Source organism: Bombina bombina, chromosome 7 (genome assembly GCF_027579735.1).
Source record: "Bombina bombina isolate aBomBom1 chromosome 7, aBomBom1.pri, whole genome shotgun sequence".
Classification (NCBI taxonomy): Eukaryota; Metazoa; Chordata; class Amphibia; order Anura; family Bombinatoridae; genus Bombina; species Bombina bombina.
The window spans coordinates 268,786,040-268,805,020 of NC_069505.1; the positions used below are offsets into that span (position 1 = coordinate 268,786,040).

Here is an 18,981-nt window from a genome sequence, read left to right on the forward strand (position 1 = left end):
ATTGCCTATTTGAATTCAATTATCTCCTTCTACGGGGTCTATTTCATAGGTTCTCTGTTATCGGTCGTAGAGATTCATCTCTTACCTCCCTTTTCAGATCGACGATATACTCTTATATATACCATTACCTCTACTGATTCTCATTTCAGTACTGGTTTGGCTTTCTACTACATGTAGATGAGTGTCCTGGGGTAAGTAAGTCTTATTTTTGGTGACACTCTAAGCTATGGTTGGGCACTTTTATATAAAAGTTCTAAATATATGTGTTTAAACATTTATTTGCCTTGATTCAGGATGTTCGATATTCCTTATTTCAGACAGTCAGTTTCATTATTTGGGATAATGCATATGAATAATCAATTTTTCTTACCTTAAAAATTTGACTTTTTTTCCTGTGGGCTGTTAGGCTCGTGGGGGCTGAAAATGCTTCATTTTATTGCGTCATTCTTGGCGCAGACTTTTTTGGCGCAAAAATTTTCTTTGTCATTTCCGGCGTCATACTTGTCGCCGGAAGTTGCCTAATTTTTTTTGACGTTTTTGCGCCAAAAATGTCGGCGTCACCGGATGTGACCGGATATGAGCGTCATTATTGTCTCCACATTATTTAAGTCTCATTGTTTATTTACTTCTGGTTGCTAGAAGCTTGTTCGTTGGCATTTTTCCCATTCCTGAAACTGTCATTTAAGGAATTTGATCAATTTTGCTTTATATGTTGTTTTTTCTATTACATATTGCAAGATGTCTCAGATTGACCCTGAATCAGAAGCTACTTCTGGAATATCGCTGCCTGATGCTGGATCTACCAAAGTTAAGTGTATTTGTTGTAAACTTGTGGTATCTGTTCCTCCGGCTGTTGTTTGTGATGAATGTCATGACAAACTTTCTAATGCAGATAATATTTCCTTTAGTAATGTTCCATTACCTGTTGCTGTTCCATCAACATCTAATACTCAGGGTGTTCCTGTTAACATAAGAGATTTTGTTTCTAAATCTATTAGGAAGGCTATGTCTGTTATTCCTCCTTACAGTAAACGTAAAAAGTCTTTTAAAACTTCTCATTTTCCAGATGAATTTTTAAATGAACATCATCATTCTGATTCTGTTTCTGATAATGATTTTTCTGGTTCAGAGGATTCTATTTCAGAGATTGATACTGATAAATCTTCATATTTATTTAAAATGGAATTTATTTGTTCTTTACTTAAAGAAGTCTTAATTGCATTAGAAATAGAGGAATCTGGTCCTCTTGATACTAAATCTAAACGTTTAAATACGGTTTTTAAACCTCCTGTAGTTATTCCGGAAGTTTTTCCCTGATGATATTTCTGAAGTGATTTCCAGGGAATGGAATAATCTGGGTAATTCTTTTACTCCTTCTAAAAGGTTTATGAAGTTGTATCTTGTGCCATCTGACAGATTAGAGTTTTGGGACAAAATCCCTAAAGTTGATGGGGCTATCTCTACTCTTGCTAAACTTACTACTATTCCTACGGCAGATAGTACTTCCTTTAAGGATCCTTTAGATAGGAAAATTGAAAAGCTTACTTATGTTCAGGTAATCTTCTTAGGACTGCTATATCTTTGGCAGATGTTGCTGCAGCTTCAACTTTCTGGTTGGAACAAGTAACAGATCATAATACTCATAGCTTTGTTAATCTTCTTCAACATGCTAATAACTTTATTTGTGATGCCATCTTTGATATTATTAGGGTTGATGTCAGGTATATGTCTTTAGCTATTTTAGCTAGAAGAGCTTTATGGCTTAAAACTTGGAATGCTGATATGTCTTCTAAGTCAACTTTGCTTTCCCTTTCTTTCCAAGGGAATAAATTGTTTGGTTCACAGTTGGATTCTATTATTTCAACTGTTACTGGGGGGAAAGGAACTTTTTTACCACAAGATAAAAAATCTAAAGGTAAATATAGGGCTGCTAATCGTTTTTGTTCCTTTCGTCTCAATAAGGAACAAAAACCTGATCCTTCCCCTACAGGAACGGTATCAGTTTGGAAACCATCTCCAGTCTGGAATAAATCCAAGCCTTTTAGAAAGCCTAAGCCAGCTCCCAAGTCCACATGAAGGTGCGGCCCTCATTCCAGCTCAGCTGGTAGGGGGCAGATTACGATTTTTCAAAGAAATTTGGATCAATTCGATTCACAATCTTTGGATTCAGAACATTGTTTCACAGGGGTACAGAATAGGCTTCAAGATAAGTCCTCCTGCAAGAAGATTTTTTCTTTCTCGTGTTCCAATAAATCCAGTGAAGGCTCAAGCGTTTCTGAAATGTGTTTCAGATCTAGAGTTGGCTGGAGTAATTGTTCCAGTTCTGGAACAGGGTCTGGGGTTTTACTCAAATCTATTCATTGTACCAAAGAAGGAGGATTCCTTCAGACCAGTTCTGGATTTGAAAATATTGAATCGTTATGTAAGAATACCAACATTCAAAATGGTAACTATAAGGACTATTCTGCCTTTTGTTCAGCAAGGGCATTATATGTCCACAATAGATTTACAAGATGCATATCTGCATATTCCGATTAATCCAGATCACTATCAGTTTCTGAGATTCTCTTTTCTAGACAAGCATTACCAGTTTGTGGCTCTGCCGTTTGGCCTAGCAACAGCTCCAAGGATTTTTACAAAGGTTCTCGGTGCCCTACTATCTGTAATCAGAGAACAGGGTATTGTGGTATTTCCTTATTTGGACGATATCTTGGTACTTGCTCAGTCTTCACATTTAGCAGAATCTCATACGAATCGACTTGTATCGTTTCTTCGAGAACATGGTTGGAGGATCAATTTACCAAAGAGTTTGTTGATTCCTCAGACAAGAATAACCTTTTTAGGTTTCCAGATAGATTCAGTGTCCATGACTCTGTCGTTAACAGACAAGAGACGTCTGAAATTGGTTTCAGCTTGTCGAAACCTTCAGTCTCAATCATTCCCTTCGGTAGCCTTATGCATGGAAATTCTAGGTCTTATGACTGCTGCATCGGACGCGATCCCCTTTGCTCGTTTTCACATGCGACCTCTTCAGCTCTGTATGCTGAACCAGTGGTGCAGGGATTATACAAAGATATCACAATTAATATATTTAAAACTGAATGTACGACACTCTCTGACGTGGTTGACAGACCACCATCGTTTAGTTCAAGGGGCTTCTTTTGTTCTTCCGACCTGGACTGTGATCTCAACAGATGCAAGTCTGACAGTTTGGGGAGCGGTATGGGGGTCTCTGACAGTGCAGGGGGTTTGGGAATCTCAGGAGGCGAGATTACCAATCAACATTTTGGAACTCTGTGCGATTTTCAGAGCTCTTCAGTCGTGGCCTCTTCTAAAGAGAGAGTCGTTCATTTGATTTCAGACGGACAATGTCACAACCGTGGCATATGTCAATCATCAAGGAGGGACTCACAGTCTTCTGGCTATGAAAGAAGTATCTCGAATACCTGTATGGGCGGAATCCAGCTCCTGTCAAATTTCTGCGGTTCACATCCCAGGTATAGACAATTGGGAAGCGGATTATCTCAGTCGCCAAACATTACACCCGGGCGAATGATCTCTTCACCCAGAGGTATTTCTTCAGATTGTTTTGTACAGGCTTTGGTTCGTATAAAACCTGTCATTAAGTCAATTTCTCCTCCTTGGAGTTTGAATTTGGTTCTGGGGGCTCTTCAAGCTCCTCCGTTTGAACCTATGCATTCGCTGGATATTAAATTACTTTCTTGGAAAGTTTTGTTTCTTTTGGCCATCTCTTCTGCTAGAAGAGTTTCTGAATTATCTGCTCTTTCTTGTGAGTCTCCTTTTCTGATTTTTCATCAGGATAAGGCAGTTTTGCGAACTTCATTTAAATTTTTACCTAAGGTTGTGAATTCTAACAACATTAGTAGAGAAATTGTGGTTCCTTCATTGTGTCCTAATCCTAAGAACTCTAAGGAAAGATCGTTGCATTCTTTGGATGTAGTTAGAGCTTTGAAATATTATGTTGAAGCTACTAAAGATTTCAGAAAGACTTCTAGTCTATTTGTTATCTTTTCTGGTTCTAGGAAAGGTCAGAAGGCCTCTGCCATTTCTTTGGCGTCTTGGTTAAAGTCTTTGATTCATCATGCTTATGTTGAGTCGGGTAGAACTCCGCCTCAAAGGATTACAGCTCATTCGACTAGGTCAGTTTCTACTTCCTGGGCATTTAGGAATGAAGCTTCGGTTGATCAGATTTGCAAAGCAGCAACCTGGTCTTCTTTGCATACTTTTACTAAATTCTACCATTTTGATGTGTTTTTTTCTTCTGAAGCAGTCTTTGGTAGAAAAGTACTTCAGTCAGCTGTTTCAGTTTGATTCTTCTGCTTATAATTTCAGTTTTTTTCATTTTAAGATTTAAACTTTGTTTGGGGTGTGGATTATTTTTCAGCGGAATTGGCTGTCTTTATTTTATCCGTCCCTCTCTAGTGACTCTTGCGTGGAAGATCCACATCTTGGGTATTCATTATCCCATACGTCACTAGCTCATGGACTCTTGCTAATTACATGAAAGAAAACATAATTTATGTAAGAACTTACCTAATAAATTAATTTCTTTCATATTAGCAAGAGTCCATGAGGCCCACCCTTTTTTGTGGTGGTTATTATTTTTTTGTATAAAGCACAATTATTCCAATTCCTTATTTTTTATGCTTTCGCACTTTTTTCTTATCGCCCCACTTCTTGGCTATTCGTTAAACTGATTTGTGGGTGTGGTGAGGGGTGTATTTATAGGCATTTTGAGGTTTGGGAAACTTTGCCCCTCCTGGTAGGAATGTATGGACTCTTGCTAATATGAAAGAAATTAATTTATCAGGTAAGTTCTTACATAAATTATGTTTTTTATGTTTCTACTTGAAATAATGTTTCAAAAGATTGACTTCCACAAATGTAATTATCAGCACATGAATTAGCAGCAATACATTAATTCCTTGTGCAAGTCTGCTATACTATACTTAGGGATAATTTAGCAAAGCTTACAGATTTCATTTTATTGATGGGAGTGACAGACTGAAGGCTCATGTAGTTGTCAGGTGTCATTTCACTGAAGGAATAAAATTAAGTTTGATTTAAATCAACTGTTCAAATTAAAGAATAAAAAAGTGATTAAAATGTCTCACTGTCAGAATGCAGTGCACCTGTTTCTGTTCAGATGTTGCAAAAAAGGAAAAAAGATCACCACTGCTTGAAAGATAAAAACGTAAACTTTATTCCAAAATAATTTAAAAAATACAGGACAGCAGTACCCATATATTTAGTAGCTTAGTAGGAGCACTTAGCAGAAACTGTCTTTCTGTTCAGATGTTCACACTAATTGAAATGTTATTTTATGTATTCCCTAATGGTTACTGTCACATATTTATATTTCCTCTCATTTCAAAATTGTGTTCTTTGAGCCTAGGAAATTGTCCAATCGTTTAATGATAAGGTCCTTTTAACATTGATGGATAAACAGATTCTTTGTGTTCAAGACAGAATACTCTTTCATTTTTACTAGGGTTGCACCGATACCAAGTACTTGCATGAGTACTTGTACTCGTGCAAATGCACCGATACTTAAACCGATACCTCCACTTACTACCCATATGCTATCTTGTGGTGTTTTTTTAAAACTGCATGTTCCCATTTCATTGGAGTGGAGACTAAACTAAAAATTGTTCACTACTGTTCTGCCAATACAAATTTCTCTTATTTGTATTATTGTAGTAGAGATCACTGTACTGCATTCAGACAAACCCCTGAAGTACTGGGCAGTTAATAAACTGTGATTTCCAGCTCTGGCTAAAATGGCCCAAAAATATATTTCTGCCCCATGCAGTGGTGTGGAAAATTGAACCTCCTTACAGATAGCAAAAACAGACATATAGCTGAACATGCAGAGATGCTTCTGTTCTGTTCCTTAAAAAGAACTTGCCACTAACTTTTGAAAAAATATTCTAATTGCTAGATTGCCTTTTATACTGCTAGTTCTCATCCTGCACAATTATGTTCAAAACATACTGTACTCTGAGGAACATCTTAGCTTATATAATTGCAGGAAGAGTACTCATAGGAAAACTTAAGTTAATCCCAATGAGCACTCATCCTGCAATTATAGGACTAGATTTAGATTACATTTGATTGGCAAGCTTTACCAATGCTCTGTTCACATTTCCAACTCCATAGTCTTTAATGGAGTAGGACGTGTAATGAGAGCATTGGTAAAGCTTACCAGTCAAATGTAATCTAGCCCATAGTGTTGTTCACCATGATTAAACAGTATTCTGTTCTATTTTTTACTGTATGGCACTTTTGGTTGGTTGCAGTTTTATATTTGTTATTTATTGTTATTGTTTTTATTGTAATATTTTTATTTCTAAACATGTTCTGTGAACTTTGTGACAAATAAAACCTGTTTTATTATTTCATAATGTCTTTTGAGCTACAGTCCTTTATAATTGTAAAGAAGGAATCTTAAATAATTAGTCTATATTGTGCTTGGTAAACTGTCACATGACATAAAAAAAAAGTATCGGTAATTGGTATCGGCGAGTATTTGAAAACAAGTATCGGTACTTGTACTCGGTCTTAAAAAAATGGTATCGGTGCAACCCTAATTTTTACCATTAGAAAAAATGGTTTCTAACATTTTTTGTTCTAGGATACTCTTTGCATACTTTACAAATTAATTTAAAGGGACAGTAAAGTCAAAATTAAACTTAAAGGGACACTGTACCCAAATTTTTTCTTTTGTAATTCAGAAAGAGCATGCAATTTTAAGCAACTTTCTAATTTACTCCTATTATCAATTTTTCTTCGTTCTCTTGCTATCATTATTTGAAAAAGAAGGCATCTAAGCTTTTTTTTGGTTTCAGTACTCTGGACAGCACTTTTTTATTGGTGGATGGATTTATCCACCAATCAGCAAGGACAACCCAGGTTGTTCACCAAAAATGGGCCGGCATCTAAACTTACATTCTTGCATTTCAAATAAAGATACCAAGAGAATGAAGAAAATTTGATAATAGGAGTAAATTAGAAAGTTGCTTAAAATTTCATGCTCAATCTGAATCACGAAGGAAAAATTTTGGGTACAGTGTCCCTTTAATGATTCAGATAGAGCATGCAACTTTAAACAACGTTCAAATTTACTTCTATTATCAATTTTGATTTGTTTTCCTGGTATTCTTTGTTAAAGAGTTATCCTAAATGATCTCAGAAGCATGCACGTGTCCTTAGCCATCAGTCAAGTGTTTGCAAAAATGTTATATTATTACAAACTCTGTTGTCATAGAGTGTTTGTAGCATTATGTGGTAGCTGTGTTTGTAACTATGTATAACATTGTTGAAAACAATGATGCTAGATGGCTAAAGTCACGTGCATGCTCCTGAGCTCACCTATAGTTACTCTTTAACAAAGGATATAAAGAGAACTAAGCAACATTAGTAATATAAGTAAATTGGAAAGTTGTTTAAAATACCATGCTCTATCCAATCCATAAATGTTTAATTTTGACTTTCCTGTCCCTTTAACATACTGATTTCTTCTTTTTTTTATATGCCAGTGACACTTTTCCTGAGTACTTAAAAAGATAATATAATCAATTAATAATATTAAAGGACCAGTCAACACCAGAATATTTTTTGTTTTAAAAGATAGATAATCCATTTATTACCCATTCTCCAGTTTTGCATAACCAACACAGTTATAATAATATGCTTTTTACCTCTTGTATCTAAGCCTCTGCAGACACACACATACACACACACACACACACACACATTCACACACACATACACACACACACACACACACACAGACACACACACATATTCACACACATATTCACACAGACACACACACATTCACACACGCACATACACACACACACACAGACACACACACACATACACACATTCACACACACATACACACATACACATAGACACACACATTCACACACACACATACACATTCACACACACGCAGACACACACATATTCACACACACACATTCACTCACACACACAGACACGCACAGTCGTACACATTCACACACACACAGACACACACACACATTCACACACAGACACACATACACACACATACGCATATACACACAAATGCACACACATATGCACATTGGCACACACAGACACACATACAAATACATACACACGCAGATATATACACACATATGCACATACACAGACATGCATACACACATACGTATACTGTATATATAAATATATACACACATGCACATACACATATGCACACGCACAGACACATGCACATGTGCACATACACAAATACATACACACACATACATACACATGCACATATATACACACATATGCACATACACAGACATGCATACACACATACGTATATATATAAATATATACACACATGCACATACACATATGCACAGACACATGCACATGTGCACACACACACACATACATATGCATATACACATATGCACATACACACACATACATATGCACACACATACATATGCACACACATACATATGCACACACATACGCACACACATATGCATACGCTCACACACACATGCATACGCTCACACACACACATACAAATACAAATACATACACACGCACATACATATGCACACATGCACATACACATATGCATACGCACATACAGACACATGCACATGTGCACACACACATACAAACATATACACACACCCACACATGCATACGCTCACACATACACACAAGACTCACTAACATACATAGCTAGCTACTGTTCTATTTTGCTTTGAGAGTAAATATATGAAGCTTTCTTGCTTTGTCTTCCATATTCCGGTAGGCGGCTAATTTGTGTTGTCTACTTATAGGTTCACGTTGGAACTATGAGAGGTACCAGTGTGGGTTGGCTGAAATTGAATAGTACAGATCCCAGAGAGCCTCTTATCATTAACCCTAACTATCTCTCTACAGGTGGGTTGATGCATTCACTATATCACTATTGGGAATGGAATTTACCATAATCCTTACAATTACAAAACAATTGTACAAACAAGATAATTACAAAACAATTGTACAAACAATGCAGTTACAAAACAAGGTATTCTATACTAACATTATGCAGTGATTAGCCTTGTTGTCTGTGGGCTAAAGCCCGGATTGGCTCCTCCAAATAAGGCAAATGGTGGGAGGAATTTATCTATTAAAAATAATTGCAGTAAAAAGGATTTTAATGTGTTTTTAAAACATTTAAACTTGGCTGATATTTTATTCTATAGCAACACAACAGAAATGTCTTGTAATTACAAGGGGGTCAATGTCCCTTTAAATGGAAAGTAAAGTCAAAATTAAACTTTCATGATTCAGATAGAGCATTCAATTTTAAACAACTTTTCAATTTACTTTGGTTATCAAATGTGTTTTGTTCTCTTGGCAACTTTTATTGAAGAGTAAAATTAGATAGGCTCATAAGCGCTCAGGAGTGTGCATGTGTCTTTAGTAATCTATTTTGCAACATTATTTGTAGCTTTGTTATTCAATGTTGCAAAATGCTGTCGCCATAGAGTACTATAGACACGTGCACACTCCTGAGCTCTTATGAGTCTATCTAGTTTTACTCTTCAATAAAAGATACCAAGAGAACAAAGCAATTTTGATAACAGAAGTAAATTGAAAAGTTGTTTAAAATGGTATGATCTATCTGAATCATGAAAGTTTAATTTTGACTTTACTGTCCCTTTAAGTTTCATGACCTATCCGCTTTTGGGGCGTGTAGGGCTGGACCAAGTCCTAATCAACACCAACTTGACCCCAAGAGAATAAGTATATGCAAAAGTATCTCTTTGACCTTGTCAATGTTATCACTCCATGGTAGGGCAGGGTGTACTTCCTACACCATCACTAATGTGATTAAACCGCAGCGCACCTGATACATTAGCTGGTGGACATGACCGACGTGTTTGAATAGAACTGTCCCCTCTTCCACACACACCAGCATAAGGAAGAATATGATGTACAGACTTCTTTATTGGTACAAGATGCAACTGCATTAAATAAACTTGCAAAATTGTGACGGTGCAATACATTTTTATTATTCTGGATGACAGCCTGACAGTCCTCATAAGGTAAAGTTAACTTACATTCCCTGTCTATAATAGAATCTGGCATAGTCAGCAGCTGTGCATACATAAGCACAATATAATGGATGTTGAAATCTCACCAGTTGGCTCCGGGATGCACCTTGTGCTGTTTAAGGACAACACAAGTGTTTTACAGCTACACACTTGTAACGCATGCAACTTCTTGTTTACCTTTCGTGCTGGGTTATACTGGCCATTTCCTACATACTGAGTCTTTGTGGTCATTTCCTGCATATTGTGCCATGCTATAGCTGTTAGTATCTTGCATATTGTGCCTGATCAGCCATAAGTATCATTCCATTTGCATACTGTGTTCCCCTGACCATTGGTATCTTCAATTTAGTGTCCTGCTTGCCAATTGTAACTTGCATACTGTGTTCCTCTGACCATTGGTATCTTCAATATAGTGTCCTGCTTGCCAATTGTAACTTGCATACTGTGTTCCTCTGACCATTGGTATCTTCAATATAGTGTCCTGCTTGCCATTTGTAGCTTGCATACTGTGTTCCTCTGACCATTGGTATCTTCAATATAGTGTCCTGCTTGCCATTTTTAACTTGCATACTGTGTTCCCCTGACCATTGGTATCTTCAATATAGTGTCCTGCTTGCCATTTGTAACTTGCATACTGTGTTCCCCTGACCATTGGTATCTTCAATATAGTGTCCTGCTTGACATTTGTAACTTGCATACTGTGTTCCTCTGACCATTGGTATCTTCAGTATAGTGTCCTGCTTGCCATTTGTAACTTGCATACTTTGTTCCTCTGACCATTGTTATCCTCAATATTGTGTCCTGCTTGCCATACTTGCATACTGTTTCCCCCTGACTATTATTGTGTCCTGCTTGCCATTGGTATCTTGAATATTGTGTCCTGCTTGCCATTTGTAACTTGCATACTGTGTTCCCCTGACCATTGGTATCCTCAATATTGTGTCCTGCTTGTCATTTGTAACTTGCATACTGTGTTCCCCTGACCATTGGTATCTTGAATATTGTGTCCTGCTTGCCATTTGTAACTTGCATAGTGTGTTCCCCTGACCATTGGTATCTTCAATATAGTGTCCTGCTTGCCATTTGTAACTTGCATACTGTGTTCCTCTGACCATTGGTATCTTCAATATAGTGTCCTGCTTGCCATTTGTAACTTGCATACTGTGTTCCCCTGACCATTGGTATCTTCAATATAGTGTCCTGCTTGCCATTTGTAACTTGCATACTGGGTTCCTCTGACCATTGGTATCTTCAGTATAGTGTCCTGCTTGCCATTTGTAACTTGCATACTGTGTTCCTCTGACCATTGGTATCTTCAGTATAGTGTCCTGCTTGCCATTTGTAACTTGCATACTTTGTTCCTCTGACCATTGTTATCCTCAATATTGTGTCCTGCTTGCCATACTTGCATACTGTTTCCCCCTGACTATTACTGTGTCCTGCTTGCCATTGGTATCTTGAATATTGTGTCCTGCTTGCCATTTGTAACTTGCATACTGTGTTCCCCTGACCATTGGTATCTTCAATATTGTGTCCTGCTTGCCATTTGTAACTTGCATACTGTGTTCCTCTGACCATTGGTATCCTCAATATTGTGTCCTGCTTACCATTTGTAACTTGCATACTGTGTTCCCCTGACCATTGGTATCTTCAATATAGTGTCCTAGTTGCCATTTGTAACTTGCATACTGTGTCCCCTGATCATTGGTATCTTCAATATAGTGTCCTGCTTGCCATTTGTAACTTGCATACTGTGTTCCCCTGACCATTGGTATCTTCAATATAGTGTCCTGCTTGCCATTTGTAACTTGCATACTGTGTTCCTCTGACCATTGGTATCCTCAATATTGTATCCTGCTTGCAATTTGTAACTTGCATAATGTGTTCCTCTGACCATTGGCATCCTCAATATTGTGTCCTGCTTACCATTTGTAACTTGCATACTGTGCCCCCTGACTATTATTGTGTCCTGCTTGCCATTGGTATCTTGAATATTGTGTCCTGCTTGCCATTTGTAACTTGCATACTGTGTCCCCCTGACTTATTGGGTCCCGCTTGCCATTGGTATCTTGAATATTGTGTCCTGCTTGCCATTTGTAACTTGCATACTGTGTCCCCCTGACTATTATTGTCTTGCATATTGCATCCCACTTGCCATAAGTATCTTGCATACAGTGTCCTAAGTATATATCGTTTGAACTATGAGAATGCCAGAAACAGATGACTACTTTGTTTTTGATTTGCAAAAAAAAAATAAAAATAACAACCCATGAATTATTGCATGTCTAAGATATATGTAAGATATATGTAAAAAAAACAAACATTTCTTTCATGTAATTAACAAGAGTCCATGAGCTAGTGACGTATGGGATATACATTCCTACCAGGAGGGGCAAAGTTTCCCAAACCTTAAAATGCCTATAAATACACCCCTCACCACACCCACAAATCAGTTTTACAAACTTTGCCTCCAAGGGAGGTGGTGAAGTAAGTTTGTGCTAGATTCTACGTTGATATGCGCTCCGCAGCAAGTTGGAGCCCGGTTTTCCTCTCAGCGTGCAGTGAATGTCAGAGGGATGTGAAGAGAGTATTGCCTATTGAATGCAGTGATCTCCTTCTACGGGATCTATTTCATAAGGTTCTCTGTTATCGGTCGTAGAGATTCATCTCTTACCTCCCTTTTCAGATCGACGATATACTCTTATATTTACCATTTCCTCTACTGATTCTCGTTTCAGTACTGGTTTGGCTTTCTACAAACATGTAGATGAGTGTCCTGGGGTAAGTAAGTCTTATTTTCTGTGACACTCTAAGCTATGGTTGGGCACTTTATTTATAAAGTTCTAAATATATGTATTCAAACATTTATTTGCCTTGACTCAGAATGTTCAACTTTCCTTATTTCCAGACAGTCAGTTTCATATTTGGGATTATGCTTTAAATTATCATATTTTTTCTTACCTCAAAAATTTGACTTTTTTCCCTGTGGGCTGTTAGGCTCGCGGGGGCTGAAAATGCTTCATTTTATTGCGTCATTCTTGGCGCGGACTTTTCTGGCGCAAAAATTCTTTTCCGTTTCCGGCGTCATACGTGTCGCCGGAAGTTGCGTCATTTTTGACGTTATTTTGCGCCAAAAATGTCGGCGTTCCGGATGTGGCGTCATTTTTGTCGCCAAAAGCATTTAGGCGCCAAATAATGTGGGCGTCTTATTTGGCGCCAAAAAATATGGGCGTCGCTTTTGTCTCCACATTATTTCAGTCTCATTTTTCATTTGCTTCTGGTTGCTAGAAGCTTGATGTTTGGCATTTTTTTCCCATTCCTGAAATTGTCTTATAAGGAATTTGATCTATTTTGCTTTATATGTTGTTTTTTCTCTTACATATTGCAAGATGTCTCACGTTGCATCTGAGCCAGAAGATACTACAGGAAAACCACTGCCTGCTGGATCTACCAAAGCTAAGTGTATCTGCTGTAAACTTTTGGTAGCTATTCCTCCAGCTGTTGTTTGTAATAATTGTCATGACAAACTTGTTAAAGCAGATAATATTTCCTTTAGTGATGTACCATTGCCTGTTGCAGTTCCCTCAACATCTAAGGTGCAGAATGTTCCTGATAACATAAGAGATTTTGTTTCTGAATCCATAAAGAAGGCTTTGTCTGTTATTTCTCCTTCTAGTAAACGTAAAAAGTCTTTTAAATCTTCTCTCTCTACAGATGAATTTTTAAATGAACACCATCATTCTGATTCTTTGGACTCTTCTGGTTCAGAGGATTCTATCTCAGAGATTGATGCTGATAAATCTTCATATTTATTTAAGATGGAATTTATTCGCTCTTTACTTAAAGAAGTACTAATTGCTTTAGAAATAGAGGATTCTAGTCCTCTTGATACTAATTCTATACGTTTGGATAAGGTTTTTAAAGCTCCTGCGGTTATTCCAGAAGTCTTTCCTGTTCCTAATGCTATTTCTGCAGTAATTTCTAAGGAATGGGATAAATTGGGTAATTCATTTACTCCTTCTAAACGTTTTAAGCAATTATATCCTGTTCCGCCTGACAGGTTAGAATTTTGGGACAAAATCCCTAAAGTTGATGGGGCTATTTCTACCCTTGCTAAACGTACTACCATTCCTACGTCAGATGGTACCTCGTTTAAGGATCCTTTAGATAGAAAAATTGAATCTTTTCTAAGAAAAGCTTATCTATGTTCAGGTAATCTTCTTAGACCTGCTATATCATTGGCTGATGTTGCTGCAGCTTCAACTTTTTGGTTGGAAACTCTAGCGCAACAAGTAACAAATCGTGATTCTCATGATATTATTATTCTTCTCCAGCATGCTAATAATTTCATCTGTGATGCCATTTTTGATATTATTAGAGTTGATGTTAGGTTTATGTCTCTGGCTATCTTAGCCAGAAGAGCTTTATGGCTTAAGACCTGGAATGCTGATATGGCTTCTAAATCAACTCTACTTTCCATTTCTTTCCAGGGAAACAAATTATTTGGTTCTCAGTTGGATTCTATTATTTCAACTGTTACTGGTGGGAAAGGAACTTTTTTACCACAGGATAAAAAGTCTAAAGGTAAAAACAGGGCTAACAATCGTTTTCGTTCCTTTCGTTTCAACAAAGAACAAAAGCCTGATCCTTCGTCCTCAGGAGCAGTTTCAGTTTGGAAACCATCTCCAGTCTGGAATAAATCCAAGCCTGCTAGAAAGGCAAAGCCTGCTTCTAAGTTCACATGAAGGTACGGCCCTCATTCCAGTTCAGCTGGTAGGGGGCAGGTTACGTTTTTTCAAAGAAATTTGGATCAATTCTGTTCACAATCTTTGGATTCAGAACATTGTTTCAGAAGGGTACAGAATTGGTTTCAAGATGAGACCTCCTGCAAAGAGATTTTTTCTTTCCCATGTCCCAGTAAATCCAGTGAAAGCTCAAGCATTTCTGAATTGTGTTTCAGATCTAGAGTTGGCTGGAGTAATTATGCCAGTTCCAGTTCCGGAACAGGGGATGGGGTTTTATTCAAATCTCTTCATTGTACCAAAGAAGGAGAATTCCTTCAGACCAGTTCTGGATCTAAAATTATTGAATCGTTATGTAAGGATACCAACGTTCAAGATGGTAACTGTAAGGACTATATTGCCTTTTGTTCAGCAAGGGAATTATATGTCCACAATAGATTTACAGGATGCATATCTGCATATTCCGATTCATCCAGATCATTATCAGTTCCTGAGATTCTCTTTTCTAGACAAGCATTACCAATTTGTGGCTCTACCGTTTGGCCTTGCTACAGTTCCAAGAATTTTCACAAAGATTCTCGGTGCCCTTCTGTCTGTAATCAGAGAACAGGGTATTGTGGTATTTCCTTATTTGGACGATATCTTGGTACTTGCTCAGTCTTTACATTTAGCAGAGTCTCATACGAATCGACTTGTGTTGTTTCTTCAAGATCATGGTTGGAGGATCAATTTACCAAAAAGTTCTTTGATTCCTCAAACAAGGGTAACCTTTCTGGGTTTCCAGATAGATTCAGTGTCCATGACTCTGTCTTTAACAGACAAGAGACGTCTAAAATTGATTACAGCCTGTCGAAACCTTCAGTCTCAATCATTCCCTTCGGTAGCCTTATGCATGGAAATTCTAGGTCTTATGACTGCTGCATCGGACGCGATCCCCTTTGCTCGTTTTCACATGCGACCTCTTCAGCTCTGTATGCTGAACCAATGGTGCAGGGATTACACGAAGATATATCAATTAATATCTTTAAAACCGATTGTTCGGCACTCTCTAACGTGGTGGACAGATCACCTTCGTTTAATTCAGGGGGCTTCTTTTGTTCTTCCGACCTGGACTGTAAATTCATCAGATGCAAGTCTCACAGGTTGGGGAGCTGTGTGGGGATCTCTGACGGCACAAGGAGTTTGGGAATCTCAGGAGGTGAGATTACCGATCAATATCTTGGAACTCCGTGCAGTTTTCAGAGCTCTTCAGTTTTGGCCTCTTCTGAAGAGAGAATCGTTCATTTGTTTTCAGACAGACAATGTCACAACTGTGGCATACATCAATCATCAAGGAGGGACTCACAGTCCTCTGGCTATGAAAGAAGTATCTCGAATTTTGGTTTGGGCAGAATCCAGCTCCTGTCTAATCTCTGCGGTTCATATCCCAGGTGTAGACAATTGGGAAGCGGATTATCTCAGTCGCCAAACGTTGCATCCGGGCGAATGGTCTCTTCACCCAGAGGTATTTCTTCAGATTGTTCAAATGTGGGGGCTCCCAGAGATAGATCTGATGGCCTCTCATCTAAACAAGAAACTTCCCAGGTATCTGTCCAGATCCCGGGATCCTCAGGCGGAGGCAGTGGATGCATTATCACTTCCTTGGAAGTATCATCCTGCCTATATCTTTCCGCCTCTAGTTCTTCTTCCAAGAGTAATCTCCAAGATTCTGAGGGAATGCTCGTTTGTTCTGCTAATAGCTCCGGCATGGCCTCACAGGTTTTGGTATGCGGATCTTGTCCGGATGGCATCTTGCCAACCATGGACTCTTCCGTTAAGACCAGACCTTCTGTCACAAGGTCCTTTTTTCCATCCGGATCTGAAATCCTTAAATTTAAAGGTATGGAGATTGAACGCTTGATTCTTGGTCATAGAGGTTTCTCTGACTCCGTGATTAATACTATGTTACAGGCTCGTAAATCTGTATCTCGAGAGATATATTATAGAGTCTGGAAGACTTATATTTCTTGGTGTCTTTCTCATCATTTTTCTTGGCATTCTTTTAGAATACCGAGAATTTTACAGTTTCTTCAGGATGGTTTAGATAAGGGTTTGTCCGCAAGTTCTTTGAAAGGACAAATCTCCGCTCTTTCTGTTCTTTTTCACAGAAAGATTGCTATTCTTCCTGATATTCATTGTTTTGTACAAGCTTTGGTTCGTATAAAACCTGTCATTAAGTCAATTTCTCCTCCTTGGAGTTTGAATTTGGTTCTGGGAGCTCTTCAAGCTCCTCCGTTTGAACATATGCATTCATTGGACATTAAATTACTTTCTTGGAAAGTTTTGTTCCTTTTGGCCATCTCTTCTGCTAGAAGAGTTTCTGAATTATCTGCTCTTTCGTGTGAGTCTCCTTTTCTGATTTTTCATCAGGATAAGGCGGTGTTGCGAACTTCTTTTGAATTTTTACCTAAAGTTGTGAATTCCAACAACATTAGTAGAGAAATTGTGGTTCCTTCATTATGTCCTAATCCTAAGAATTCTAAGGAGAAATCATTGCATTCTTTGGATGTTGTTAGAGCTTTGAAATATTATGTTGAAGCTACGAAATCTTTCCGTAAGACTTCTAGTCTATTTGTTATCTTTTCCGGTTCTAGGAAAGGCCAGAAAGCTTCTGCCATTTCTTTGGCATCTTGGTTGAAATCTTTAATTCATCTTGCCTATGTTGAGTCGGGTAAAATTCCGCCTCAGAGAATTACAGCTCATTCTACTAGGTCAGTATCTACTTCCTGGGCGTTTAGGAATGAAGCTTCGGTTGACCAGATCTGCAAAGCAGCAACTTGGTCCTCTTTGCATACTTTTACTAAATTCTACCATTTTGATGTGTTTTCTTCTTCTGAAGCAGTTTTTGGTAGAAAAGTTCTTCAGGCAGCGGTTTCAGTTTGAATCTTCTGCTTATGTTTTTTTGTTAAACTTTATTTTGGGTGTGGATTATTTTCAGCAGGAATTGGCTGTCTTTATTTTATCCCTCCCTCTCTAGTGACTCTTGTGTGGAAAGATCCACATCTTGGGTAGTCATTATCCCATACGTCACTAGCTCATGGACTCTTGTTAATTACATGAAAGAAAACATAATTTATGTAAGAACTTACCTGATAAATTCATTTCTTTCATATTAACAAGAGTCCATGAGGCCCACCCTTTTTTTGTGGTGGTTATGATTTTTTTGTATAAAGCACAATTATTCCAATTCCTTATTTTATATGCTTCGCACTTTTTTTCTTATCACCCCACTTCTTGGCTATTCGTTAAACTGATTTGTGGGTGTGGTGAGGGGTGTATTTATAGGCATTTTAAGGTTTGGGAAACTTTGCCCCTCCTGGTAGGAATGTATATCCCATACGTCACTAGCTCATGGACTCTTGTTAATATGAAAGAAATGAATTTATCAGGTAAGTTCTTACATAAATTATGTTTTTTTGTTGTTCCTTCTACAGAAAAAGACATTGTGGATTTCCGCCATTGTGTGAAATTATCCAGAGAGATTTTTGCCCAGAAAGCTTTTGATGAAGTCCGTGGACCTGAAATCCTCCCAGGACCAAATGTCAAGTCTGATGAGGATATAGACGCCTTCATAAGACAAAAGTCTGATACTGCCTACCATCCATCCTGCACTTGTAAAATGGGCCAACCAAATGACTCCAGTGCTGTTGTTGACCAAGAGACAAAGGTGATAGGTGTGGAGAATTTAAGGGTCGTAGATGCCTCCATCATGCCTAGCATTGTCAGTGGGAATCTTAACGCGCCCACAGTAATGCTGGCAGAGAAAGCGTCGGACATAATCAGGGGATTTCCATCACTTGAAGAGAAGAATGTTGCAGTTTATAAACCTAAAACATTAGAAAGTCAGCGATAGGAATTTCAACTTTATTGCTCGATACAAGTTAGAAATGATGACAAAACAAAGATTAACCTGAGAATTATATGTTTTTTTTTTTTAAATTTATATTAGATGTTTAAACATTGAAGAAATGTTTAGTCTCTGTAAACTTACCGACGCCACCATATTGTAACCTAGGGCCTATTAGTTTTGCAAGCCAATTAATGTATTTTATATCTTCTACTGAGACCAG

The 18,981-nt window shown here is 37.9% G+C and overlaps 1 protein-coding gene across 2 annotated transcripts in view; it reads left to right on the forward strand.

Annotated features, from left to right (window-relative positions):
- The window catches only part of CHDH (choline dehydrogenase), a 57,143-nt gene that overhangs the window by 37,592 nt on the left and 570 nt on the right, over window positions 1–18,981 (forward strand). For both annotated transcript variants that reach the window (XM_053720745.1, XM_053720744.1), the window contains exons 7-8: window positions 8,868–8,970; window positions 18,346–18,981. The exon at window positions 18,346–18,981 is cut by the window's right edge and continues 570 nt beyond it. In XM_053720745.1, the coding sequence (XP_053576720.1) occupies window positions 8,868–8,970; window positions 18,346–18,764 (522 nt within the window). In that variant the 3' untranslated portion in view covers window positions 18,765–18,981. The remainder of the gene's footprint in view (window positions 1–8,867; window positions 8,971–18,345) is intronic.